This window comes from Lepisma saccharinum, chromosome 1 (genome assembly GCF_977018435.1).
Source record: "Lepisma saccharinum chromosome 1, izLepSacc3.1, whole genome shotgun sequence".
In the NCBI taxonomy this organism is placed as follows: Eukaryota; Metazoa; Arthropoda; class Insecta; order Zygentoma; family Lepismatidae; genus Lepisma; species Lepisma saccharinum.
Genome location: NC_139229.1, coordinates 152,456,677 through 152,483,450, shown reverse-complemented (window position 1 = coordinate 152,483,450; position 26,774 = coordinate 152,456,677). Strand labels below are relative to the sequence as shown.

At 36.5% G+C, this 26,774-nt stretch overlaps 1 protein-coding gene across 1 annotated transcript in view; it reads right to left on the bottom strand.

Moving 5' to 3' along the window:
- Nucleotides 1-8,608: 8,608 nt before the first annotated feature.
- LOC145986551 (adipokinetic hormone/corazonin-related peptide receptor variant I-like) overlaps nucleotides 8,609-26,774 on the bottom strand; it is a 237,536-nt gene continuing 219,370 nt past the window's right edge. The window contains exons 5-7 of the mRNA XM_083120692.1: nucleotides 21,384-21,513; nucleotides 11,408-11,543; nucleotides 8,609-8,794 (exon numbers count right to left, since the gene is read on the bottom strand). Coding sequence (XP_082976818.1) covers nucleotides 8,609-8,794; nucleotides 11,408-11,543; nucleotides 21,384-21,513 — 452 coding nt within the window. The remainder of the gene's footprint in view (nucleotides 8,795-11,407; nucleotides 11,544-21,383; nucleotides 21,514-26,774) is intronic.

The following is a 26,774-nucleotide window of genomic DNA, read 5'->3' as shown; positions in this document are numbered from 1 at the left end:
GATATTTTCCGCGACTTACAAACATCGAAATTGTGTTCTCAAAGTTTCGAAGATGAAAACCATAATATTTGCGTAAGATTCATACACATTTCCCATATCTTCCCATGCACCTTGCTGATTGATTGATTGAATTGCTTTATTTTACTTCTCTTCTTGTGCCACTTTTGGCTAATTTGCGAAGATGAGGATGAGTGATGATATGATGAAATTGATAAATGGACACTCACAAACATCCATGCCCAGGCCAGGATTCGGACCTGGGGCCCCTGTCGTTGAAGCGCGATGTGCTAACCACTCTGCCACGGGGGTCGGCCCATGCACTTTGCAAAATATGGTCCAGCATACGGAAGTCAGACCGTAAATGAAATTGTTCAATGCATGATTATTGGTCGACTTATTCAATTCATTGTCCAATGAACACATTTTGGTGAACTTATCCTAAACAAACCTTTGAAATTATTCTTAAACATTCGTTTAAAACACAGACATCTAATACACCAGACTGGAAAGGCGAATTCAAAATTTTAACCACGCTCCTGTATAACAAGCAGATGAAGAAGTCAATGAACGAAAAATTACTTCCACGTAGAACTTCTTTTGTCTGAATTTTTTGCATATGTACAAGAATTAATGAAACAAAGAGCAACAAACATAAAAAACATTGGCCGCCATTTTCCAATATGGAGACCGTACTACAGTTTTCATTTTATGAAGGAAAGCACATCGTCCTACTTTTGTTTGTCAAAATGTCTGCATTTACTGTAGTAATGATTTGCTTTCTAGCTCAATAGAAAGCATTGGTTGAAATCATAGGTGAAGCACGCAGAAACTAGAAGTTTGTCCGGGACCTTCAACAGGTAGGTTACACCACTTGGAGGATCTTGATTTTCTGAGAAAAACAGTATTACAATTTTAACAGTTTAATTAAATTAATTTCTTATACATGAATTAACTTATGTTCAACAATTTTTCGAAAGCCTTGATTGGGCAAAAAGAAAATATATGCAGAACAGTCATTCTGAGCAGATTCGTGAGTCTCTTCATCTACCTCACAGGCCAACCTATATATGCTCGTATTTCCGCTTTGATGAAAATCACACTTACTACAGGGTGTTCCATTTACAATGCAAACCGGAGTTGGAGATAGTACAACTTTTGAACCGGAAGTAGTACACATATAATCCTTATACCAAATTGAAGCCTTGTTCATGCATATATTTTTAAACCGGGGAACAATGATTGGATTTCATTAGTGTCCACGCTTTGTTGCCAGATGTAACCGGAAGTGTAAATGATATTTTTTAACAAAGCATGGAAATGGCACATAATACACATGTACAGACATTCCGTCGGTAATTTTCAGTTTGGTTAGGTGGATTAGCTGGGCATCTACGGCAATGAAAAAATAAATGTTCATTTCTACCGATAGCCAATCGGACGAGGCGTCTTTAAGGGATAACTAGGAAAATCGTTGTTTTTAGAAATTTAGACTGTGCATTGGCAACACTGCTGGTGTTTCAGTGCCACAAAAGGTGTTTCGAAACTGTGTGCATCATGCAATTACTGAAATCAATAAAAAATAAACTTGGAAATTTTCATGAAAATAGTGTTACTTACATGCACCTGGCAACTATGTGATGAGATTACATTTTCCCCCGCTTGGAAAGAAACAGAGGAAAGGCCAGTCGTGTTCTGTCTGCAGTGCGTATTGTTATTGAGTGTTGTTGTTAATTTTGTGTTGGGTTTTGGGTTTTGTGTTTATTGCTTTACTGTTAAGTTATTCTTGTTTGGTGCAATGAGGTACTCTACAGAGGAGAAGGTTTTCATTATTGAACATTATTTTCGTTCCAATGAATATGCCACAGTGAGAACAGAATTTCAAGAACCGTTTCCCAATGCTAGTCTTCCAGATAAGTCAACAATATGTATACTTATTTCAAAATTTCGCCAGACGGGATCCGTGCACCGAAAAACAACAACAAGAAAAAAAAAACACGATAAACAAAGGCATATTCTTACGCAAGAGGTTCTTGGAACAGTTCAACAGCGTATTTCACAATCACCAAGGAAACCTGTACGTAAGCTTGCGGCACAAGCAAATTTACCATAACGATTTCCAGGGCTTTAAAAATGGTGCACCTACGTGCATATAAGGTACAGGTTGTTCAAGAACTTAAGATGCCAGACTTGGATTCCCGAAGGAAATATTGCCGTTGGTTGAAATCTTTTATGCGAGACCAAGGAATCAATGTATTGGACAAGGTGTTCCTCAGCGATGAAGCTTGGTTTCATCTTAATGGTTATGTCAACAGTCAGAATTCCAGGTTTCAACAAGACGGAGCAACATGTCATACGTCAAATGAAATATTAGACATGTTGAAAGACTTTTTTGGTGACCGGATAATAAGTAAAGACTTATGGCCCAGTCGTTCCCCTGACTTAACATCTCCTGACTATTTTCTCTGGGGCTACTTAAAACAAGAGGTACACAAAAATAATCCTCGAACTATACAAGACCTGGAAACAAACATTCGCGGAGCCATTGAGAATATTAACATTTCTACTCTTCGTGCAGTTGCTGCCGACATGGTGAAACGGGTGAACCTGTGTTTGGATGAAAACGGCGGGCACTTGCAGTATCTGCTGTAAAGCTGAAAATTTCCATTCCTGATGCATCGCATGGTTGCCAGGTGCATGTAAGTAACACTATTTTCATGAAAATTTCCAAGTTTCTTTTTTTATTGCAGTAATTGCATGATGTATACAGTTTTGAAACACATCTTTTGTGGCACTGAAACAGAAGCAGTGTTCCCAATGCACAGTCTTAATTTCTAAAAACAAAGATTTTCCTAGTTCCCTCTTAAAGACGCCTCATCCGATTGGCTATCGGTACAAATGAACATTTCTTTTTTCATTGCCATAGATGCCCAGCTAATCCACCTAACCAAACTGAAAATTACCGACGGCATGTCTGTACATGTGTGCTATGTGCCATTTTTCATGCTTTGTAAAAAAAAATCATTTACACTTCCCGTTACATCTGGCAACACTGCGTGGACACTAATGAAATCCAATCATTGTTCCCCGGTTTAAAAATATATGCATGAACAAGGCTTCAATTTGGTATAAGGATTATATGTGTACCACTTCCGGTTCAAAAGTTGTACTATCCCCAACTCCGGGTTGCGTTGTAAATGGAACACCCTGTAGAATACAATAGCTTCAGGCTGATCAATAGTAATGGAATAAGCTTTCCATTTGATACTAGAAGTCTGTGCTTGAAATGTATAGCTACCGTTAAAAAGTAACTTTACATTAACTGTCATGCAAATTATTGGGAACTATAGTGTTTGGAGACATTTCTTCCTTGCTACTTTAAAGGAATTCGTTTACCAAGTATTTTATAAATTATACTTACTCTGGAATCTCTAACAATTTCACTACCACATTAGGTCGTACAGTGGGATGCACAAGTATTACCAAGCTAATTGTCCATCACCACGTTCATGCTCTTTGTTTTATCCAATGAGAGATAAAGTATTGAAACAAAATACCAAACAAGATGATTACAGCCTCTGCTCCAACACACTTAAAAATCAACTTCTTAAAGATACTTACGATGGAAGAGAAAAATAATTAAAATAGTCGTGGACAATTTACCGTGAAATACTTGTGCATCCCACTGTACACATTGAACAATGTGAATATACAAAGCAAAACTTCCCAATTTTTAACCATAATGCAATTTACAAAACCTCTGTAGATTGTTCACATTGCGAAAGTTCTTAACATGTAAGATGCATGTCTGTATAAATAACGCACACAGCCAAGGGAAACATATAGAGTCATCAAGAGTAGGAGTATATGAAAGATACTGATCCTCTGATATGGTTGAACGATATGAGTATTTAGTAGAGAAGGGCTGGGGTGGGTATTATATTTAAAAATATATATATGTATATGTGTTTGAGATATGTACAAATTGAATATTCTCGAGTGCACTATTTCGATGCTTAGTGAACACAGAACAAATATGGAAAGAAGAAAAATAAATAATGTTTCGTACGCTTTCTAAAGTTATTATGCATGTACAAAATCAGACTTCGATATGCAGAAGAGTAATACACGAGAAATTACTCGTAATTTTACAAGTCTTAGTTTTCCTTGGTGCAAAACTTCGGGTTGCCAGAATGCAATGTAGAAAAAAACTAATATTCAATTCCCTGTCGTTAATTAATGATCGGATACGAATTAGTAATTCTATGAGACACTGCAAAAGATGTACCTTGTGTGCCGACAATTTGAACTATTTCTTTACATTCTGTACATTTATATTATTATTATTATTATTATTATTATATATTTATTTATTTATTACATTTATGACCTTTTAAAAATTATTTTCAAACTAATAATTTAGTTTTGTACTTCTCTGAGCAAGTGTCCAAGAGTTTTTGGTACGGAGGATATATAATTTACAATTTCTTCAGTGTCCGACGTTCTCTGATCATAATTTTGGGAAAACTGTACCCAAGCTCCTCTATACTTGACATTGGTTCGCCACCTATACCTTTGAACCATTTTGAGAGGTTATAAAATATAATACACTAATATCGTATTAAAATTAATACATTTCCCTTTATATTTTACAAAGAAAGTAATAATGTAACTTTCATTCTCTCGGTGATTCCCCTTCCATTACTAAATTTCAATGTTCGAATTATTTTTTCTTCTTTAACTTGTAACATTCAGTATATGGTTAAAAGTAGTGATAAATTACGAAGTTTAATCTATTAATTCATATGTGGCAGTAATTTTCAGGGTTTTGCCGAAACGAATTGAATATTTTGTGTGTTAAATTTTAAGCAAAGGTTAAATTATCCCCCAATTATAATACTTCTGTTGTAAAATTTAGTATTTTGATTAGATCTTGTGCTAAATATTCCGAAGGGCTGCAATGAACACTTCAGCTTATGGGGATAGAGACTATTCATTATTCAGGAACTGCATTGGAAATGAATCCACAACAGAATTTGCTGTGGCATTGGTTCAACGAAAGCACACCGAATTGGACAGCACTTTTAAGAGTTGAAATCATTGCTGGCCCAATAGCGAACGCTAATGGAATGTTTCAGGTGGTCTTTTAAACGCAAACTAAGTGACCTACCTTCGTACACACACGTACTGCAATCCTATCGCGTCGCATACTACTGTAGTCAGGATTACATTTACAAAATATCAGTAATTAAAATCATTTATTTTATAAAAATATGGAATGCAGGCCAATTAAATGGACGCTAGAGAACTTTTAAACAGATATTTTATTATTATCACAGGTGAATTTTATAAATGACCGACCTTATGTAGTGTAATCAACATTTTCTGGGGTGCAGTTCATGTCGTTATATATTTTTAATGAAAATCTCTTTCTAACTGAAACAAATAGTCTAAAATTACGCACTGCTTTTGTTTAAAAAAGGATAGCAAGAGTATGTCAACGGAAGGGGTTAAATCTGGTATATTTCTTACGATATCACATAAAATCTTGCGAATGCTTTGCTTCTGTTTTTATGTACTCCTCAATTTTCAAACTGAATTTTTTTTATCTTAATGTCTCAGTTGGAAAAAAAAGTGCTAAATATTTTTAGTTGTGGCTGCATTGAAATATAAACTATGCGAGGCAAAATGATTTTTTTGTGGAGCATGATTAAAACACTGTCTATATTACACAGACAATTGGGCCCAAAATGCAGGAAAGTAGCACTTTCCTTCATATTTTCTTCCTGTGCAATGCGTTCCAAATAAAATAAACGGATTTTGCTTCAAAACAGTTTTTATCTCTCCATAACGGGATTAAATTTAATATTACTACTTAGTTAAGATAAATTCATCTTATATTATTATTTCCTATAATTTAGGTATTATATCAAATAATATTATATGAAAAGTAATTTTGGAAAAAAGTTTTTGTAATTAATAACTATAATATGAAATTATAATTACTGCTATCGTTAAGATATATTTTTATTTAATATGCTATTAACCAAACCTTAAGCAAACGCACAAGATGTTCTAGCTAATACACCGACAATCAGACAGGTGCAATTTAAATTTTCGTCTTCTTCTCTCTCTTAGAGAATACATAAATATTCGTCGGACACCTCAATCTCTGAGTCGTAATATAAAACAGATTTTGTTGGAAACATGATTTGGAGCAATCGACACCAGTTTAAAAAAAGATACAGATATTATTTTAGTTGAGTTATTACTAGTTTATATTTCTGCTTCTGAAATCTTATGCTCACCTTCCTCAACCCCATTTTTAAAACTACAGACACCATTCCGTCTGTTATGATTCTCGAACACTCAAAATGGAACTTGCTGGTTTCGGATTTTTCCCCTTCTAAGAGTTCTACCCATGTTCAATAAGCTTCTGGTAAATTTACCTTCAATTCCAACTACAGAAATATTACTAGCAGAGAGTAGCTTGTGCTTGCATAACTTGTCATTATACATATACATACACACAGTTCTCGAAGTGAAAATTACTAGCTGGAGGGATGCTTGATCGAGTTTGGGGATATGATGGGGGATGCTTTTATGGATTAGCATGGAGACAATGCAGTATGAGTGGGTTATGGCATTTTGAAAATTTTCTTAAATTCGGGAGGGGGGGCATCCCCGCACTTTGGGCATATATGTACATATAAACTGCATACATGAACTACTCTTTTCCAGTAAAGTTTCTTTATCCAAGTTTTACTCACACATACATACATACACACACGTATATACATATACCAGGTTCAAATGTGAAAAAACAGGACTATAGGATAATGTGAATCATCTCTGAAGCACATACTGGAATTTTTAAGTTACCTGTTTCAAAACAGAATTAGAGGACGGCAATTACAATATTGTACGAAATATAATTCTACGTTTCGTACTTTTGCGTCTGGTTGAATATACTGCTAAATCAAAGGACTAAAGACATAGACCGTGTATATTGGTAATAGTTGGCAACATATTGTCTGTACTTTGTCATCAAAGATAAACAATTATTATATTTTATATTTACTTACAATCGTTTTTCATAAGCATTCAAGTCAGTCTTAGTGCTGCAAAACCAGTTGCAGAAGCCATGTATAGGTACTCCTCTGTGTGGAAAATGAATTGGTTGTCCAAAAACTGTATTCTTCTCTTCACAAAGCAACTGTTCTCAGCCGAGAAGATAAAAATTGAAGTGAAATTTCTTATACACTGAGATGTGACATCACTTGAAATAGGTTATTATACATTTCATTATGGTGCGAATGGTACTAGAGTATACATTATTGGACGAATATACTCGAATCCTAGCTGGATACAACTTTGATCATATCTTACGTAACCTGTTCCACGTTCGTCATGACTTCAGTTCTATTGTTCCTCTTAAGCGATTTTAACTGTGTGTTGCATAACTGTCATGTGTGACATATCTCATGTCATTTCGAGTCGAACCTAACTTGGCTTTGTTTCTCGTAGATAATCCTTCTTGGAATTTCATTCTACAGTTACTCCTGACCGGTGGAGAAGAAATTGAGTAAGCGTGGAAAGGAGGAATGTACGAATGTTGAACAGATATGTTATATCAAGGGTATGATAATAATATACGAGTATATCACATGCATATATCTCTCTATCTCTCTCTCAGAGTTTTATCTATTGAACTACAAGAAAGCGTTAGCTAAGTGAGTTCTTGTAAGAGGGTCAGATAAGCACTCTATACTACGTGTAACTGCTATAACCATTGAAGAAAGTGCAAAGAACTGCAAATTGAATCTTACGTGGTAAAACAATGCACATCTTTCGAAACCATTCCACGCCAAGACGAAGTGTCATCAGGTTTGTCTTCCCTAAAATATCGATCCAAATTTAACACGCGAGTCGTTCTGGAAGATTGAATATGGATTAGTGTCAGTTCCAGTGACTGAGGCTCGATCTGACTGGTGCTCCATTTTTGGTCATTCTAAGGAGAAATTATTTTAATTCAGACACCCTTCGTGAGAAGCAATAAAGATCGCAGAGTAAGAAACGTATTTGCAGCATGCCTTCTTTGGATCAATCTCTTCTATAAACGATATCATCACAAGAAAGCCCTTCAAGTTTTCAATCCATTCACCGCAACTCTCCAGCAAGCAGAGGAAAACCAAAACCAAAAAAGAATTGTTCTCACATTGAGAAGACATGCTGTTCTGTTTATCCCTGCTTTGTCGACACTCCTGATTTCAACTATGGCAAACAATTCTAAGCTTGTTGTTTTCCTTGATGCACAATTTACTTTTCTCAACTCTTCAAGGAAAACGACCCATGCTGTATCTTTCATTATCTCGGAACTACTTTGGCGTCGATTTACAAAAATAAGTAGGCCTTATCCGTCGACCGGATTGGATTCCCTTGCCACGAGCTTGGGACATCCGCGCGGTTGGTCGTTCGCTCAAATTCTCATGGCGCAGGGAGGCGCCAGGTGGCGTCCCGTACATCTGTACCGGAGGTCTTCACAGCTGAGACTCGATTCGGTGTACCCGCTGCTGTACCCGCTGGACGAGAGCTCAGCTGGCGGTAGTCCTCACATGTTCCTTCCGAGAGATTCCCCGCAGCTGTAGCACAGATCTCCTCGAGAAACGGACAGTGCTGCGTGTTTTCCATTGGCTGGTCTCTTCCAGGTGATTCTGCACAGGATTTCCATCTCTATGTCCTTCGTGCTGCGAACGCTCACCCTCGTAGCCTTCATCGTCTCGGTGTTTTGGAACCTCTGGAACAGAAGGTAACACTACAGATACAAGATCAAAACAACTTCTAAAATGTATAACTTTGAACCATTCTGGTTCAGTGGTACAGCTCTTTTTTCTTTAAAGATAGCAGAAGTTCCTTGTTCCATGTATTTTAATTATGCATATACGTTGTGCAACAGACGGCCATGACATTGAACATAGATACAGCTTGTGTGTAGAGTTTATCGACAGAAGCTGTGGTGTGACCTCATACATTTCTACTGTGCCTTACTATGCGCTTTCCTTCATGTTATTTGAGATTCGTGCAGCACCATATAATGTGGCATTATACAGTACAATAAAGCACAGCAACTTTCAATCTGATAATCTATGTATAAGATTTCTCTACATCCTCAGTTTTAAGCGTTTTCTAGTAAAGCAGTAGATTTACAGCGCTTTCTTTCTAATTGTAGTCTATAAGCAGGAGATTTACCGCGCTATCTTTCTAATTGTAGTCTATAAGCAGAGAGCTTTCTTTCTAATTGTAGTCTATAAGCAGGAGATTAAAAGCGCTTTCTTTCTAATTGTAATTTATCTGCGAGATGCGAATGGATCAATTATGGCAGCGCATTAAGTCGTACATGTGCATGTATTATTCAGATTCAAACAGAGGTAAACTGGTTTCACAGCACTCAAGACCACAAAGAGGGCATATAAACAGTAATTGAATAGCAATAGGGAGACGAGTTAGCAATATAACTTTCCATAGAAAGTAATTATATTCTTATCAAATAGGCTCACGCAAAAAGTGTTCATAGTTAAAACAGCATTTTAACCTTATCTACATTTTTTTATGCTAAGAGAGATCGTAAGCATGGAATGCCCTTCAAAATTAAATTAAAAGAACAATGTTGGCAAGTAAACATAACTGGGTTAATCTTCTCACTTACCACACTTGAAATTGAAATATTTAATTGTATTTAGTTATGTCAACTTAGCTTCATATTAAAACATTCATTAACTATTGTTTTGTAAGCAGTCATTTGCACAACCTATACACACAAAAGAAAATACACTATATAGAGCCACAAAAAAGTAAATTTGTAAAAATAATGTTTTCAGTGATCCAATAAACCAGAATTGTTCAATAAAAGTTTACTGTATCAATTCAAACAACCAATAGAAAGTTGCATAACATTTCGTTTTAATAAGCTATTAGGCCTGGAATCATTTTCTTGATCATTCCTATATTATTTTAATAGAAATTAAATGAGTACAAAATTTGCTTCTAATTGCTTTGGTGGATTTTCTGCAGTTTGCTTTGTGTGTTTGGAATAATGTTAAGCTGATATTCTTTAACTTGTTAGAAAAAGTAATAATCTAAGCAACTAACTAGCAAATCTTCTATAAGTTCGAAGATTTATTGGTAGTCAGTTTTTATGATAAAGAACGCTGATCTAATATACAAGAACTGTACCGTAATTCAATGAGTATAACCCTATCGTACTGTTGTTCAATAAATCCAAGCGTATAGAATAATTAGGCTGTACTGTACTTGGCAAAATTCTTAATGCATATTTTTATCACAAAATTCTGTTTAACACCACACTACAAAATATTACTACAAAGTATATTTTTGCAGCAAAACTTATTTTTCAAAATGAAAAATTAAATTTAAAAAATTCTAATGCTCAAAAACCTTCAGTGGCCATCCGTTTAGTAAGTACAAGAAACACCAAAGTTGTGTCCAAAATATTCTCTACTTTGCCTCAAACTATTTTGGAAGCATGTTTCTAGAATTCTTTTGTAAAGACAAGCATTTGGGAATTAACTGATAACAACCAGAGGAAAAATGCTCATAGAAGATAGAACCTTGACAATCAAGATCTCGTGCACAGTAAGCATTTCTACATTTGTGTTCAGTAGAGTCTATTAGTGTAAAAGAACCACTGTGCACAGTGCAACAAACAATGATAACCATGCTCATATGAAGCACGAGGCAAACACCAAATGTGTTGTAAGGAACTTCAATGGAAGTTTGATACTACATTTGGTTGACTTTTATTAATCTAAATCTCTGGTGTAGGTGTAGACAGTATAAGAACTAGTGTCTAGTGTGCAATAATAATGTTCAAAATCCTTTAAGTAAAGTCTTCATGCACAACAATAATAGCGACGTCAACCATAGAATATTTATTCAAATGCGTTTTGCATAGTGCACACTGTATAACAAAGCAAAGGCATGCTGAGTTTTTTTAACTCAACCTCTACGAAGTACCTTCGAAATAATGATACTGATTGTATAGCACGAAGAATTGACGTTCTTTGGCCACATTTCCTATAACGATAGGCACGTACATAGATGTGAACGCATGCATATATATACACACATATATCGTTTTGAGAATTATATAAGAAAAACCCTCCCTGAAGCAAAGCCTCGCTGAATTCTGTTGCTGTTGTGGGGGACAAATGTTTCGTAATTCTGTTTGTAAAAGTATTATAGTGCGTTTGTTTATCTTGGCCTAGCTAAAAATATATCAAAGCATTCTGTTTAGCAAAGCGTGGTGTGCACTTAATAATTTTGTGAGAAATGTCTATTTGATAACGACCATCTCGTAGCTATGAGGATCGGTCGTATGCGGTGTCCTCACCTTGCAGCGACGTGGTCGTATATTGAAGGCGCCGTAGACCACGGGGTTCATGCAGGAGTTGGTGCAGGCGAACATGAAGAGGAACTTCTGAAGTCTTTTATCCAGCTGCTGTGCGGATTTCTTGTCGCAGAAGTACCTGCAAAGGGATATCCAAATGTATCATCTGTTACTAAAGAAATGGAGGTTGTGTTTTTATGAGAGGAAAAGACACAGCTCGTGCTACCTCCGTTTTTTTAAAAAATAATCCATCCTGTAAGAAATTCATGATATAGTTTGAATGCGGTTGCTAACGCAAACATGTGGGTTAATCTAAACGATCTCTAAAAGAAAGAATTTAGGAACATTTTGGATATGTATGTATAAAAAGAAAAAAATGTTAATGTTTTACATGTAAAAGACTCTCAACGTGCTTCTTCACCTGACAAAGCTAAATTAATTGCCATCTAACCTAGAAATACATGTTAAAGAAGAAATTAGAATTATACAACAAGAAAATGCACAATAAAATCAGTAATACGTAGATAAACGATAAAAGAACATAAGTGTGATCTAATTCAACGAAATATTTACTTTATAGTACGCTACTGGTTTCTAATTTCAACTCCATTTGATCTGATGAACTATAATATTGTGAATACAAGGAGTCAATATTTTTTTAATATTATAATTTTTATAATATTAGATAGTGAATAAAAATTGTATTTGAAAAAATACAATTGACTTTTCACCATAGGCCTCACGACTATTAAAAGGACATTCAAATTAGAAACCGCAAACAAGACAAAATATTTCCAGTTTTTTTTCTGACTATACTAATTGACATCAGATAACACTGTCTTCCTAAATATTGTGCACATCAAGTTAAACTTCGACTATAATTTCAGCTTTTCCGTACCAAAGAAAGACAATCTTTTTAGGTTTGGACATCTGCCATATCTAATATCAATATTAATTTGATAGCAAAGTTGTTTGGAGATTGAGCTGAAAGGATAGCCGTCTTGGATACGCGCATTTTAGTCGTGCATTATAGCTTGGTATGTTTTATGAATGGAACCTGCACGTGTACAGTCAGCGGCGATAAAAATTAGGAACCTAGATCCTGAAATACTAGCTTCCCTGCATGGAGTTATGTGTGTTGCCTAACTTCTTATTGAAAATTCCCATTGAAGTTGGCTTATCGCCTTACAGTTAGGCAAAACACACAACGCATTGAAAAGAAGCTGGTATTTCAGGAACTAGGTGTCCCATTTTTATGCCGCTGACTGTACATCTGTTACTTGTACAGTCACGGACACTGTCGGGTTGTAACGAATACATTGATTTTTAATGGAATTGTTACAACCCGGCAGTGTCCGTGAAGGTACTCTGTCAAATACTCGACAAATCTCTGCTTTGTATATATTACTTTTAAAATGAAGATTGTAACAGCATATATTTAGACTCCCGAAAAATTTCATTTTAGAATTGAAGACTAAAATTGGCAAACGCTGTAAGTGCCACAATAATTCAAACACCGTTTTCCACTTTAAAAACTGTGAAATGTGCCATGCTTTACAATGTGGTAAACGTGAAATGTGGCTGGTAGCCTTCTAAGTAGTTCAAAGGGCGTGTAAAGAGGTCACTAGTATGAACGTTCTTACGGGCTGATGTGCGGAACAATGCGATTTCCCAACACTTTCGCTTTTGGCACTTACAACGTTTACCAGTTTTAGTCCTAAATTACCAGTGCCATCCCCAAATCTGAACCAGGCCGTCTCCATGTAAACTGAACCCGCACCCTTATGCACACCAGGCAATTTCTTATTCTTTAGCTTTGCATGTACCTTTCTTACTGATTCTTTCGCAGTATCTACACTGCTGTTAAAGTTATAATTCTGCATATATGGCAACGTTTAATTAAACCAGATTGCTGGTTCTTGTACAGTTGTGAGGAGAGATGGATACAACGTATTTATAAGTTTCTTTTTTACTTCTAGACTACCAATATCAGTGTTCACTCACATCTACGGTATGAGAACGTGTTTTATCATGAATGAAACGCGACATAGACCATGTACCTCTGTGAGGCATTGCTAGAATATACCACTCCCGTTCATGATTTACAGTTGTACGTAACAAAACAAAAACATGTAGCAGGATTTCATGTTACAAATGATACACAGCACTAGCAAGGAAGAAACCAACCGTCGTCCCGGAAGTGAAATAAACACAGAGCTGTGACTACACACAGCGAACAATTCTACCGAGTTTTTTTCTCTACTACGCTGCCCGCAGGCCGTTTGCTACTCTGGGGAAATTACAAAACGCATCGCAAAAAGGAATTAACGAGATTTTCTTTCAGATAAATCATCAGGTAATTAACTCCATCAGTTGAGCAAGTGGTGAAACAACGGCGTGAATCCTAATTTTCCGCAAAGAGCGTTTTTCTACTGGCCTCTGCACTTTAATCTTCTTTACAAGAAGGTAAATACTGGAGTTTAACAGTAATTGCTTGCTTTTTGTCACCGTCTAACTGCAAGTCTCTTTGTACCTTGCGGAGTAATTACTTAGTTTATTTATTTAATTGGGCATAAAACAAACAAAAGAAAACGAACAAGAAAAATAAAAGCAACGTCCGTAGGCTTCCATGAAGGCACCATTCTAGAATTCCCCCTTTGGATTATCTACTGGACAGTTCTTAAAGAGATGCCTGAAAACTTGCTTTTTATCAACGATATGGGGTTTAACTGCTGCCTAACCTATTCGCATGTGTTTATTTTCAGTGTGAAAAATTACTCCCCGCTGTTATATGTTTACGTGAGTGGGTTAAACAGGTCAGGTGTGTTGTACACTTCTCAACATCTTATTTGACCGCCCCGAAAGAATTCTAAGTCCCGAAATCGTAAACTTAGCAACATTGCACTTCAGCTCCAGGTGAGAGTAGCCAACTTTGAGTAGGTCCTTCCACTAGACGAAAAACGCTGCGGTGATAGGTTTTCAATTTAACACTTTCCATGAACTTAGAAACTATAAACCGCTATTATAATACACAATCAAACAGAAATAATAAATTGGAAAAAGAACCATGAAGGATATTTACGATTCTGCTTGCTTGACTTGAAGTTTGGGAGGTTTGAAACACTGAACAGAGTTTTTCTCCACCTGGATGAAATTGCCATCACGTTTCTGCAGAAACAAGCAAATTTGTGAGGAGTTTATGCGACATTTTATTTACAATACCTTGCATAATATCGAACAGTTCTCAAAAACATATATTTTACACGACTTATCGAGAAAATGTGCTTGAAATACAGGAAGGTGGGAGTCTTCATAAACGTCAACATGTTTTTAAGGGTATAATGTCATTAAGCTAACGTAGAACAGTTGGTTAGGCGCTGCTATCCTCATTTTTCATCAAGCGTGAAAGGTGGCGAGTTCAAATCCCACCCTCTCCTCTTTCTTTTTTTCTCTTTTTGTTTGCTGAACAGATACCGTTGATATTAGAATATTTAAAAAATGAATCCGATGCACACTTGAGGGACGTCCCTTCTGCGCATATTTCCCCTTAGAAGTTGGAGATTTCCAGGATTTAAAGTTAAAACTTTTATTTTTAGTTATTGTTCATATGTTGTGTTAACACACACATAATGATTAACTCACAAATCACATTTATGTATTCAGGATGCAAAATGTAATGTTATTTAAGTTATGTGTTGTTTGTTCTTTACTGACACCTAAAATATTGATTATTTGATTTCGATATACTAAAAAAAGATACACAGTTATGTTAAGTAGTGATGTAGTGCTGTAACGAAGGAGAGCGTTTAATGAGTTCAAATTGCTAAGATTGGTAATTTTATGTCCGTTCCTTCGTAATGACTGTTGTCAATCCCCTCACCACCATCTTACCATGCGTCTAAAAATAATAGTAAATCGCTAATTAACATAAATAAATTGTTAGTGCGACGAAGGCCGATTCGATAAGAAACTACTAATAAGTATTTATATAGTGAGTGACAAACAAAAAATTCAAAACCTCATAACGATCGTTAATTCCTCACTGATTTGTATCCAAAATGTTTGTCTTCTTTGAACAGAAAATACGAGTATCAGATATAAAAAAATTTTCGCACTAACTTTGCAATATTCGAAACAACCATTACAGACTAAGCTCTATGTAACTTGATTCTGCGCATTCCACGTGGCATTTCTATCATCGAAATAACTTTCTCTTACTATTTCCTTTTCTCTCGTGAAATACAGACACCAATGTTAACTTCTTAGCACGGTGGATAAACTTTACACCCAACGATATACTCCTGAAAAAATTCCTGCTTAGGTGGAGAAGCGAACCTTCGACCTCCCTCGTAAGAATCAAGCACGCTACCTCTTCTCCAGGTAGTTCATGTTAAAATTTGCTACCAGTTTGAAGAAACCAATTCACATATAATGTCATATCTATAATTTCCTCATGGCAATTTTCATGAGGACACGAATTCAGATAAAATCGAGAAACGCTGAAAGGGAAAAATGATGAACATGTCTATTGGCGTTTTGTCATATTTTGTAAATTGTGTAAAAATTCCGTGTTTTGAACAAGCAATCGATTAGTTACGAATTATTTTGTTGTTTGTTTAAAGTAGGAACAGGAGAGCGAAAAGGAGTCATTTGAACCAGACCATGTTTGACAAGAAACTTCAGCTTCTTTCGAAAGACTGTATGAAAAGAGAGAGGAACCTATGAAATATAAAATATGTGTGAAATTAAAACAATGGAAACCTTGAAAGATAATACTAACGAACTTCAAACTATGAAAAACATATTTTAGTGGTGGAAAACTCCAAGTCATTTTCGAAATATGAACTTGATAATAATCCAATAGCGCAACAGCCCAATATCGGGCCAATGCTTACCTACCGACTGTTGGCCTCCCTCCCACGCGAGCCACCAAGGGGGCGTGGAGATCTGCAGCCAGACTAGGGGGACGGGTGGTCAGCCCGACCGACCCCCAGCCGTTGTAGGACTTCGCGACCGGATTACTCTCACTCACTCGGAGCTTCCCAATTTTTTCACGATAGTGGGTTGCCACCGGCCCTATACGTAGGCCGAATAAATTCCGATCAGAGCCGGATTCGAACCTACGCCGTCCCGCAGCGAAATATGAACTTGATGTTTTTGATTTGATTTGATTTGATTTAGATTATTTTACTTCGCCTTTTGTGCCTCTTGGCTAATTTGCGAAGATGGGGATGAGTGATGAAATGATGAAATTGATGAATGGACATTCACAAATAACCAAGCCCGACCGGGATTCGAACCCGGGACCCTTGGCGGAACTTGATGTTTTTCTTTATTATGAAGTGGAGATATGGGACGATACGATTCCTCAGCAAGAAAATTTTAAGTAAGCTACCTCCAACTTTTTCAATGGTCATAATTACTAATTAGGGTCCGGAAGTTGATGAAAAATCAACTTTTTTTCTGACCCTTAAAAACAATTCTAAACCTGATATCATGTCCGTTTCTCTTCAGTTAGAGCCGGTAAACACTTTCTATTTTACATTCTTTTTTCCATTTTTCTGCCTTTTTTGGCTTTTAGTTTATTTGTCAGTATTTTTAACAGTTTTTGTTGCATTTTTACTTATTTTTGAGGTTTATTTTTCTCCTCCCCTGTTGTTTCGTGCATTTTAAATGCATTTACTAGTAAAACTTACATATTTAGATGTCTTGACATGGTCCTTTTAGCAAATTCACCATGAATCGAAAATACGGTCAATGGAAAAGCATAATATTATTCTTAACTGAAATGTTTGGCAATGGATTAAATACTTTGTGTGAAGATCTACTATGAGGTTGTTTTTCTGGACACTATTATCGCTTTAATCTGTAGTTTTAAAGTAAAATGAGTCACAATATTAAATGCAATGACACTCTGGTATACACGAAGCAGAACTGTATTTTCGGATACAGTATCACAGAAGGCCCACTCTGAAAGGAGATGAATTGGTTGATTTGGTGTTTTAAGTCAATTTTATGCATAGTAAGGCTAATCGGGCCTGGAACTACAGTTTAAAGTGGGATCCGAACCGAGTGCATAAAATAACGTGAACCGTGTGGTGTAGGGGGATCGTTTGCTTATGGAATGGAAGGTCATGGGTTCAAGCCTACTTCTTTGCAAAATCTTTTTCGGGAAGTAGACGGCTTTGGACGAGAATGCTTATCTACGTTTCTTGGATATTTCCGTTGATATTTATGCGATTTATGTCCTGCATTTCCGGATGCAGAAAGTTGACATGTAAGTTCTTAATATGTGTTAACTTATAACAGCTGAATGAAAGGAAAAGTATTTCCTAAAATCCTGCCAATCACTGAAAGATTAAAAACATTAGTAGAAGCATTATTTGAGGCATGCACAGTGGCGACGATTATGGAGTGTGGAGGGGCAGATGACCCAGCACTATGCTAAACATTATCTACCAAGGCAAAGAAACTGTCCTTGCCCTCCCCCTCCCCCCACCTTGTCCCATCAGTTTTGAAACCCAATCGCCGCCTCTGAGCATGCATCGCATAAATATTTACAGTAATATCATATAATAAATATTATATTACGTTATTAGAACACTTCTTAGTCGGTAAATAAAAAGGAAAAAATAATAAGGAAAGGGTGGGATTTGAACCTATGATGTTTCGATCTTGACGAAAACAGTAAAAAAACCAAAGTGCTCTCATCTAACCAACTACTCCAGGAGATTGCTAACAAAAAGCTAAGTAAAACACGTTAATCTCAGTTGAAGCAACATTGTGCCGGAGTTTCGAACCATTTTTCGCCAAGAACCAAGGAAAAGACACAGTTTGCAGAATCGTTTGGTGTTGTGCAAGGTATCTTTACTAAACATTTCGAATAAAATCATCATAAATTTGGCTCCTTGCATTCAAATGTGACCGCAATTCTTCCCAGGTGGATGAGAACCTGTTCAGTGTTTCACAATGCACATACATTTTCCTATTTTCAAATTCAGAACGAAGAATCTTGAAATATTTTCAACATTCGTATTTCTACTTAACATTTTTTTGTCTACTCATATATTTTATTACTGCTTTAGAGTATCTTTACTTTATGGAATGTGAAAGAATGAAAAAAAATCACAAGAGCGTTTTCATTCAGGAAGAAGAAATGTTGCAAAGTTGGCTACTCTTAGTTGGTTCTGAAGCACTATGCTGCCAAATTTACGAATTCCGGACTTTAAAATTTTTCAGGACGGTCAAATAAGTTGTTGCGAAGTGTACAGAGTCTCCTGTTAATGTCGCATGGTGCATTGGAGGGCGGAGTTTCGGTTTCCAGGCCAAGGACAAGGCATACAATTAAGATTTTACACAGTACTTGCAGAACTGTCCAGTCGATTACCTTACCAGTACTCACCTTCAAGTACTTGCGTGTTTGTGAATCACTGTCACTAAGTTGGAATTGGGGAATGAAGTATAGAGGAGCCACAATTTGTTCACAGCGAAGAAAAGTTACGTAAAGTTGGTTGATTATTTAAATTTGCAAACAACCTTTTCCTTATTCTTTAGCTTCCGTTTATGAAGTAGATGAATGAAGAAACAAGAACATTCTTGGTTTAATTTGTATTCTAACTCAGAAATCCTGGTTTGTTTCACCTGGTACACTAACCGCTACATCACGATAGTCGGCTTTAAAATCCGGACACGTAAATTTAACGCGACTTTATTAATTTGACAATAGTTAATATACATTTGGGAGGATATTGTCTTGTATATTTCTCTTGCTTTCGATTTTGGTTATTCTACATCCCTTTTCTATCTCTTGGGCGATGATGAGGATGAATGATGAAATTGATGAGAAGTCAAAGGTAATTATAGGCTACATCCATGCCTTTGCATGGTTCAATCCTGGGACCCAGAGGAACTCAGAACTTCGTGGCACATTGTAATGAGCACTTCGTCATGAGAATAGTTTCTGGGGATAGTCCAATTTAATATTCATAAATATCATACGTAAGATGTATTTAAGGTAAAATGCATTTCCTTATCTTGGTTTTCATGTTTGCTAAAAGCCGAAAGAGAAGGGAAAGATGGATGCAGTTGAAAGGCAAAAAATATGACTGCTGGCTAAAGAAGGAAGATTATACCCCTGCCCCTTATGATTTCCTAAATGTTGGTTATGATTAAGTAACACCTCTACAGATTCGGATCCTACTTAAAACTGTATGTCAAGTCCCGCATAGCCTATCTGAGGATAAACTGGACTTAGAACTACAAAATATAACCTCCCAAGAAGCAGGGAATTACTACTTACTGCGGATCAACTTAAAACTAAAACTGATTCAAAGGAGAACATCTTATGCGTCGAACTTCACATGACGAAGATATATCGAGTTCTGAAAACAAGGTTTGAGCGAGGAGCTTAATGGAATGCTTTCCGAACGATCTGAAGTATGTTAAAACACGTTACCTTCAACTTTATAAGAGGTTGAAACAACAAGATCTTCATGCACTCAACCTCGTTGATGAAATGCTCTTGGGATGCTTGCTTGCACGCAGAATGATAACTTTTCGATGAGTGGCCTTAGTCAAAATCCTTGAAGGACAACCAACAGAAACGGAAGACTGAATATGCTCGCTTCCTTATGCTGGATGAATTTCACAAGGCTTGGAAGGATGAAATAAGTGTTTGTAACATGGAAATATAAATAATCTACTAAGCTCTGAGAGGTTAATTAAGCTGTTTGTAAGTCGCGGAAACGGTGTAATTCGTAGACATTTGCTCCCGAAGGTCTGAAAGTTCTGCAACTAAGTTGCAGCTGTTCGAACCCCTTCCTGTGTTAAAAAAAAGTATATAAGTGTAGAGAAGAAGGGAAGTGCAGATGTGCATTATTAATCAGAGTAAGTAGTAATCAAAGTTACACAGCACAGCCTACATGAAACCTGTAAGTACTCACGAGAGCATCCAGCAATCGGAAGTTGAGCCTCTGTCAGTAGTGGGTTGAGTCGAACATTTCAAAGGAAGTGAACTGTGACCTAATTTTGAAGTACTTTGTTCTCAAGAAATATAGCTGCAGATTCAAACTCCAAATAAAACTTATTGACTCATGGAAGTTTATTTCTTATTTTGGGCATGGCAAGATTTTCCCGTTAATTCTATGAAGGAGGCAATATATTTGAAGTGCCTAACTGTTTTGAATTTTGTGTATAGTCAATTTTCAAGATTCGATTACACTGTTAATTGACTTATTCATATATGCAATACGTATTTTAAAGAATTCATCCTTTTGTTGACTTCAATTCGGATAGTGGCGAGTGGCGGAGTGGTTGAGACGAGCTAGCTGCTCAAGTGGATGTCTGTGTCATCCCAGTATTTGGAGTGGTAGACCAAATTTACATGGAAAAGCCAAACATTCTAGCTTGATATTTTAAAATAGTCTTGCAGTAGCATTCCGATTGCTCATAGTACAATATGTGGAGCTATAAGGATTATTGTTGATGCAAGGTTGTAACTGTGTCAGAAGGGGAGTAGGAGGATGGACACCCCCGTCAACCAAACCAACTCTCTTACCGTCCCGGAAAACAGGAAAACCTAGACAAATACATGCTCTTTGAGTCAAAATATGCACTTTATATATTATTTATGAATATATTAAATGTGGCTATCCCACAGAAAATATTCCGCACCTTTGCTTCTCCACTAATTTTAAATGACATCGTCTCTGCTGTGAGAAGATATTTAGGGGAATGTGACAAAAGTTCAATCACTACAATTAATTTTTGTTTAAACGTTCACGGGGTGGCGATATATGGGTTGTATATAACACTTACGCTACTTGGTGTTACTGACAGTACTATTACAACTTTTCCATGCATTTACAATGTCTTTTCATTCGAGTGGGAGACAGACTTAAGCCAGCATCTTTACACGTTACTTTGTATGAAATTAGAACTAGCACAATTAAACAAAATACAATGAAATGATGCAACTTACCAAATGCTTATAACGTTGTACGGCGTCCAACAAACAACAAACACAACAACAATGACTATTGTCATCTTCAACGTCCTAATTTTGGCTTTCCCTAAGTACCCCAAACTTGAGCGTCTGATTCTGTCTGAATCTGAAAAATGCAAGCAAAGAAATAAAGGTTAGTTCCACTACGACACAGAAAAGTGCAAGCGCAAAAGAATATCTTGAAAAAAGATTAAACCCTATTTATATTTCCTGCTAAGGGAGTCGTTGATTGCGTTCAATGTTGCGCAGATATCAGTAATAGAAGAATAGGTTTATAGTGACACGAAATTATTATATAGGGTAGACTGGGGAATATCGGGTCATGGGGGAATTCGGGTCGTTTTTAATTTACGCTCTTATTCTGGCAGACTAAACGGAAAGAATTCATTTCAGTTTCAACATTATGCTTACACATCCCTAGAGAAATAAACACTTCATGCTACGAGCCCAGGAAGAGCGTCAGTTGAAGTTGGCATGCTTTCTTTGGTGGTGCCAAACCAGTCAATGTAAGTTTTATATGTTCAAACATAAGCTTGTGAAAAACCAGTCAATGTAAGTTTTATATGTTCAAACATAAGCTTTTCAATGCGCTTGTTACAGTAATATTTAAAGTATAACGAATTTGTATCATTATGTATACATAAGTAAATAGGGTTATTGTACAGACCTGTCTCGTTGGTACAGTATCAGTACGTGGGTCGTTCCATATATAAGTTTCCGTATGCTGTAAAAATTTAATTTTTAAGATACATTAGAAAACTATACATACATGTGTAGGAGGATCCTTCCTCACTTCTCCACATAATCCCCATAGAGATTCAGGCATTTGTCCCACCGTTGCACCAATTTGTCCATACCCTTTGCAAGAAAATCAGGGCTCTGGCTATTGAGCAATATTCTCACATTCCGCTTCATTTCTTCATCTGTTTCGAAACGGTAACCTTGCAATTGAGACTTTAACACCGGAAAAAGATGGAAATCACTTTGCGCTAAATCGGGGCTGTATGGAGGGTGGGGCAGCCGTTCCCACCCCACTTCTTCAATTGTGTTTGTACTGCTGAGTGGGGGCGAGCGTTATCGTCAAGAAGAATGACACCAGCTGACAGGAGACCTGGTCGCTTATGTCGAATTGCGTTTTTCAGTTTATCCAATGTTTGACAATAACGGTCAGCATTAATTCTTCTTCCTCGTTCCAAAAAAGTCCATAAGCAGAACGCCCTTACCATCCCAGAAAACGGTCACAAGCACCTTCCCAGCTGATCGATCCGTCTTGAACTTCTTCACAGGAGACTGTGCTTCCACTTCCACTCCATGGATGTTCTCTTGAATTCGGGAGTATAATGATGGACAAATGTCTCATCCCCTGTCACAATGGAAACCCTGCCATCATCAAACAACTTGCACCAACGCCTAACCATTTGCACTGTCATTACGGAATCACCATAAACAGCAACAAGTTTCGTATGAATGGTACTAGGAGGTAAGCCATTCGCCCATTCATATCGAATGACAGAACGAACTTCTTTACTCCAGCTTTCCAACACGCTTGCATCATCCATGCTTCTGAACTCCTTATGACGCGAGCCCGCATTTTCCGAACAAGCATTTACTTTTCGCCCTTGAGCGCATGCGCCTTCACGTCTGATAACGAATCGATTGTTGTTCCTTGTAGACGAAGGATGGAGCTTGTCAACCATGTGCTTCTTTTTAATGGCATTGCTTTATACAGTATTTTATAGCACAGGGAAACTTATATATTGAACGTCCCTAGAGTCGTTTTCACGTTCAGAAGACACAATGGGCTCTTATGGGCAATGCTTTTCTTATGGGAAATACGAGCGCGCTGTTGTGAAATTTCTGGATTTACAAATTTAGCTTAAGTAAAATCGGTAACTGCAGTTTTGCAGGAAATTTTGTAGAGAATACGATGGTGAACACAAAAAACTGGTAACTTGCTTACATAATTTTAGATAAATTAAAAACTCAAATTTTCCGTGAAAACACAATTTTTACATTGTTTTCATTCCTAACGTTGAAACATGCCGTAAAATTGAAGCATTCATTATGAAAGAAATTGACACTGTTTTTTAATTGTCATAGGTGATGGTGGTACTCAGAATTTATCAATACTTTAAAGCATATTCGCATTAAAAAATATTCATATAAAGTATGTGGAGATTTTTTATATTCGTGCAGTAGAAAAGGTCGTCGCTGGCCATTTTTTGTTCTGTAATTCCAAGTAAAAACTTCCAGCGACAAAGTTGTGGAGATAATAATGAAATTATTTTTTATAACCACTCAAAGGTTTCCAGAAATATTACTTCCATGCATTTGGAGTTTCTTTTTAACCCGAACCGCGCGCGAAGTAAGGAGACGTTGTCTGGCCATCTTGAGCCGACTCACCGCAGCATTCCGGCTATCACCACCAAGGTTTCGAGTTGTTATTTTATTTCCATTCAGTAAAAATATGAACTTCATGCAGTTATAATAGAATTGAAATTACTTAAATTTAATAATTGACAATTATTTCCAATGCTGCTGTTGTGAGCAACATTAGTGCTGTCGCAAATACACGTTGTTTTCGTTTACATTACTGTCGACATTAATACTGAAATGAAGATCACCTTTCAGTTTCCAACGTACACATAAATTCACAGACACCATATTAACCTTTGAAAGGCTTTCCAACACGTGACAAAATATGGGGCTTCAAGATAGAAATATGACATGCCTTGCTTGAGTCATTCACGTCTTATCAGTTCACGTGGGCCATAACTCCTTTGTTTGTTTGGGTTGCAACTTGAATTTAACCCATGTGCCAGGTTCCCCTTACTTGAGTGAGAGATCTTCTTTGGTCTGTTTAGACTTTTTCCCTCTCCCGAAAAAGTGTTTTCAGTTGTGTGAGCTCTCAGTGATTTTTACTTTTTTAAGTGATTTCTGAAGTGTCATATTCGTGCATTACACTGGCGTGTGTAGTGATCGCAATGGATCATAGTAAAAAGGGTAACTGTAACGTTCACAGTATAATATTAATATTAATAATTACATATAATTATCATTATATATACAAAATATGTAACACCTTCATTGTGAAGGAAGGTCATCATTTCCCGGCGACATGAGCTAGCGCTGTATTGGCAACACTGTCCGGTTTCTCCATAAGCGCCGTTGTGTCTTCTGAACGTGAAAACGACTCTAGTACGTACTAACTGCATTTGTTGAATAATGTAATTTGAGGTAATTTTGGTATCTTTTAACAGATTGAATTGGACCATTCACTTTTTACACTACAGAATTAATTTATTATTATTTTCGTCCTATATATTAGCATATCACTTGTCCACGAAAACTGTAGAGTTTTCGACTCATGGTAAGGGAGTGAGTGGGTGGCCATCCAAGTGTTTTAAGTAATTCTATCAGTCCATTTTTAACACGAAATATTGTTTAAATGAAAATATTTTATTAATACCAGCAATGTTTTCAATTAATTTCGTCCTAGTTAATGAAGGGATTGTGTCCCTATCTGCAACGTTGCCAACGTGTGATAAGCATTATGTTGAAAAGTGTGAAATAAATAAGTTTGTGAACTACAAAATGCGTAAAAATGTATTTTTCCAAGTAATTTTATTAAAATGGAAACAGGATAATAATAAACACAGATCTATTTCAGTGAAGCAGAAGAAGAAGAGACCGAATAGCAAGAAGAAGAAGAATCATCATTTTGTAACTTCTGCAAAATGTCATATCAAGATAAATAATTGTTTTGAAAAGGTGACCTGATTTTCCCCGATCGAAACAACAATGAATGGAATACAAAAGGAAATTGTGCTAAATGGTCTAGATCGAAATCTAAACTGGTATAATATTTAGAATTTAGAATATTAGTGGAGTTCTTCGAAATGGGAGCCATTTCAGAAAAAGTGGTTGCTGAGCATACGATCTTTTATCTAGGGCGTGTAGAAAAAACATAATTTAATATCAAAGGATATTCAAGTTATTAAAGTTTGTGTTAATTGTACACTCAGATAGGCTAATCGAGACTGAACATACAGTTCAAAGTATAGTCCGAACTACTGTGCAATATATCTCCACTAGGGATCGAACCCGGGACCTTTGATTACAAGATTACAGCATTAACACTACTCCATCGTGAGAGTCCTTCTCTCTCTTTTTCCCGTGTGCTGTCTGTTTCTCTCTCTATGTGTTCGTGTCTCTTTCTTTATCTCGTTCTCCTTCCTACTACGTTGTCTATCTTATTTTCCCCTTTCTCTTCGACATTTTATCCCGACTGCCCCGTCTCTGTTTCTTTCTCTCTCCTTCTCTTTCTTCATGTTGTTTGTCTTCCGCTCCTCCCCTCTCTTTTTCTTCTCATGGCTTTGTCAACCAAACCTCTCCAACGCTGCTTTCTCATGATCACCCTATAGTGCAGTGGTGGACAACCTTTTTTGGTTTGAGGGCTAATTTACATTTCAAGAATCACTGGCGGTTACTTATCTTATTACACCTAACAATGAGAGCCTAAAAAGGGAAGCAAAGGGCCAATACCATAAAATTGACATTGATTATTGTATTTTATTTACTTATTTATTTATTAAATAAGTTTTGGCTTCAGTACTGTGGGCCTGGCACCTCTCTTAGGCCGAATCTCCCCAGTTCACCATTAGCATTTTTTCATCCTTTTAATGAGAAGGTATTTTTTTTTACATAAACATAATTACTATTGCTTTTTATTAAAAATGATCATTACATTTTCAAACTTTTATTGTGTTATGTTTGTATAATGGTGTAAATCTATTAATGGTTTCTCGAAAGGAAATATTTCCTTATCAGAGTTGTAGCTAGAGATTTCAGCGCCTAGGACGAGAATGATTTTCGCACCCCCCTGCACCGAATTTGCACCCCCTCCGCCTACCTAGATGTAGCTGGCCTACTTAGACATTGAAGAAATTTTATGTACTTATTCTTTTCCGTTGAATCTGATGAAAAGAAAACTTAGGATTCAAGAAATGTGGCTAATAAAAGGACATTCGGTTGTGCATCCCACAGCATCTTCATTGAAGCAGTGTGTATTATTGCTCAAATTCGATTGCAAATTAAAGATAACTAGGTGGAGGGACAAAAAATGAGAAACTTTAAGAAGACAGCAGTTTCCTATTAAATTAACATGTAAGTGCTCCCGACGAAAGGAGGTGAGAAATTGAGGAGAAATAACAGATCGGTCGTATGGTCCAGGGACCTAGGGTGACAAACACCACCTTCCTAGCTACGGCTACATTTCTTACTAGTCCAATTTGATAAAATTTTAAAATCTTATCTATGGTTGTAGAAGTACGTTTTTACCCCATGCTGTTATTAGCCCCAAAAAGG